Below are 3,403 nucleotides of genomic sequence, written 5' to 3'. Positions count from 1 at the left end.
ACTAATCCCCTAGCTAGCTTGGGAATACACAACTTATTCCAAGCCAAAAGTGACAATTTCTTGGCTTTCTTTGGACCTCTCTAGAGAAAGTCTTTGTAAAGGGAAGTGATGGGCCCGAAGACAACTTTTGGGGCCATTAGTGTTGATAGTTGGTACATAGGAAGAGCTTGGAGCACTAACTTGAGTAGAACAAGTTGAGTTGTTAGATTTAGAGACTGAAACACCCAACTTCCAGGCTTGTTGGAAACCTTTTTATAGAATTCCTTGCCAACATGTTACTATCAAGGAATTGTCAACCAAAGGGACACCCAGGTGTTTAGCAGGAAGGCCACTGATATGAAAATCCAGGAGTCAAGTTAGATATCGTTAGACAGTGCATTGGTATTAAATAAATAGACATTATATTTTCCCCTGCTTATCACCATATCAGAGACATCCATAGTCTTTTAGTATGGTTTTCAAGGCCAAAGTCTCTTGCATTAAAGGGCTTGGTAAAAGAGAATAATATCATTAATAAATTGTTGATGGGTAATAGTAATATTATTCCAAAATAGACGAAAACCCTTAATGATACCGTGGTGGCCCTCTTCTTTGAGGTATCCACCGAACCCCCCAGCTACTAAGATAAATAAAAAATGAGAGATAGGATCTCCCTAACAGAGCTAAAAGTCATAGTAGGAGAACCATTCAAGAGAATGGAGTAAAAGGGGGTAGAAATGAGGGACTTGATCCAGACAACCCACTAAGGGGAAAAACCAAAAGATCAAAGGATCTGGGGATGATAATCCTAGTTTAACCTATCATAAGCTTTAGAGAGGTCTAATTTAATTATCATACCATCTCGTTTAGATCTCTTCAAAGATTGGATACCTCATGGGTTATAACAATCCAATCACGAATTTGGTGACCCCCCACAAATCTTAATTTCTCAAGAGAAATGATGTTTTTCAATAAGGGTTTAATCTGATTCATAATAACAGAGGAAATAATTTTATATACAACATTGTAAAGGGCTATGGGGAAATTTATTGGGATTATCAACTTTACTAGTTTTAGGAATCAAGGTAATGAAAGTAGAATTAAGTCTTAGCCATACCTATTGGACGCATCGAGATTCTTCAACCAGAGCATGCACTCCAAGTCTAATAAACAACCTACATGCTTGGAAGAATTTTATTGTAAATCCATCAAAATTTGTGGCTTTATATTTGGGCATCTCCATTACCACCTCTTCTATTTCTAAGAAAGAGATTTCTCACATGAAAGCCTCATTTTGATCTCAACGAATGAGGAGAGGAATATGTGCAATAATGCAATGGATAACAACACATTTTTTTGGATTCTAAATAATCCGTCATAATATGAGACAAGTTCATATTGCATGTCTTTGTCCATCACTAGAGGAGAGGAAGAAAATTGTCCATCACTAGAGGAGAGGAAGAATTTTTTTATGATGACGATTTTTAATCATCACTTTACAAAAAAAAATAAGGTTACACTCTCCTTCTTCCCACTATTGCACTCGATATTTTTTCTTTTAGAGTTGTTGCTCAAGTTTATTAATCAATTGTCCTTCTTCCTTGATCAAAGCCTTTAGAGCCCCTCCAATATGATCTATTGTTGTATCTGAGGGTTCCATAGTTTTAATTTGACTATGAATAATTATCAAATGGATTAATAGAGATAACATGAATCATATTTTATTAATATTTTTTAAAAATTGTATAATAATTTAATAGGAAATAATAAAACTTATTTATAAATAAATAAATTTTCCCGAGAAGAAAAATAATTTATATGAATGAGAACTCAAATAAATTACACAGTAGATTTGTAAAAATTCAAAAAGGATTATAAGAATTACACATCCTGGATTGTAAAAATGAAGTCTCCAACCTATGTGAAAATTTAAAAAGAATTATAAGAATTACACATCCGGGATTGTAAAACTTACGTCTCCCACCTATGTGAAAATTCTAGTATACAATTACCAACGGAGTAAAAGATGAAATGTCCTCGACGTTGTATGCACAAAATTTAAGCACAGGCTTAGACAACCTGAAGTAACCTATGAATACAAACAGCCGGCCGCTTCTAGAGTCCAGATCGCAGAAAAATCACTGTCAAAAATCGTGTTTTGACCAACAAAATCTGTGTGGATATAACCTTGTAGCTCGCTCGCTTGATGGGCATCGTCATACGATGCAAACGGTTGATAGTTTCCAAAATCGTCATCGAAGTCCCAGACTTCGCTAATGGATTTAAAATCAGCCTTCTCCTCAGGAGACTGGCGTGCTTCGTCCATCATATTCGTAAGAGGGCTCAAAGGAATGCCGAGCTGGTCATCTGAAGCCCCCAACAGATAAAACAGATCATCCCCCAAGTCCGAAGCTAGGGTTCCACCTTCTTGGCCGCTAGAAATATCGGACGACGCCAAATGTTGCCCAGAATTTGATGGACAAGAAGTGAAAGGAGGCAAGCCAATCTCTTCCTCCAGGCTTTTCATGACCTCATTTATGACCTCCTCACTGGCAGCCCATTCGTCTTCTTCTTGTGACAGGGTTTTGTCTAATTGACAAAACCGCTCTGTTTCTTCGCCGTGGAAGCGTTTCGCCTCCTGCACGTCAGTGGAGACCGGCAGAGCTTCCGGCTCTCGGTCGCGTTTTCTGAGCGTCTGAGTCATCATCATAGAAAGATGGCCTCGATATTCGCAGAGGGAACGCAGAAGTGGCGCAGGAACTATAAGGGGATGATAGTTCGGCTTTAGCGAATAATTGTTTATACTGCTATAGAAGCCGATATGGATAACTGAGCGGATACGAATATAGGAGCGGATTAAAGGATTACCGATATAAATCTATGCATAACATCATTTTACAAGTTACATGCAAAAGCTATGTTTGAGCTGCGCGGAAGTTGAACAGTCTGGCATGGGAAGGGGTCTTGGAAATTACAGAGGGCAAGTATGGCTCCTATGGTTTGCAATTTCCTGCATTTTAATGGTGAAGAAAGCTTGATTGGCTCACACAGTCCAAAATTTCCTGTCAATCAACCGGATCAAAAATGCGTGCAACGCAATGTGCACCGAATATTTCGAATTCCAAACATCCAAACCAAGGCCCACCTCAACATTTGGAGGCCGGTAAGATATAAAAGGCAGGTTCATTGAACGCCACTGTCGACGCGGGATATTTAATTTGTAAATGGCAATCAATTGTCGACTCGAGTCTCGACCATCATGACTCGTCATCGCGGTGTCGGTACATATAAACTTAAATTTAATAAATAATGTATCATTTTATGAGGTTGGTTCAGTTTTTTAAATCTTTATTGTCGATTTTTTAAAATTAAAGTCGAATAATATAATATTTTTTTATGTAGCAGCTTGTTTTTCTAAATTAAA

General features: G+C 37.7%; 1 protein-coding gene across 1 annotated transcript; it reads right to left on the bottom strand.

Moving 5' to 3' along the window:
- Window positions 1-1,874: 1,874 nt before the first annotated feature.
- LOC149171658 (uncharacterized) lies at window positions 1,875-3,125 on the bottom strand. The gene has a single exon (XM_089427556.1). The coding sequence runs from the start codon at window positions 2,687-2,689 to the stop codon at window positions 2,069-2,071; it is 621 nt and encodes a 206-aa protein (XP_089283682.1). The 5' UTR covers window positions 2,690-3,125; the 3' UTR covers window positions 1,875-2,068.
- Window positions 3,126-3,403: the final 278 nt, after the last annotated feature.

This window comes from Pinus tabuliformis, chromosome 4_2 (genome assembly GCF_031772625.1).
Source record: "Pinus tabuliformis cultivar Carrire ecotype Pingquan chromosome 4_2, CPIR1, whole genome shotgun sequence".
Taxonomy (NCBI): Eukaryota; Viridiplantae; Streptophyta; class Pinopsida; order Pinales; family Pinaceae; genus Pinus; species Pinus tabuliformis.
Note: the sequence above shows the minus strand (reverse complement) of the source record. Positions and strands in the feature narration are given on the sequence as shown.

Bases quoted from the DNA above. Each gene is read 5' to 3' on its own strand.
- LOC149171658 (XM_089427556.1), bottom strand. From the start codon at position 2,689: ATGATGATGACTCAGACGCTCAGAAAACGCGACCGAGAGCCGGAAGCT.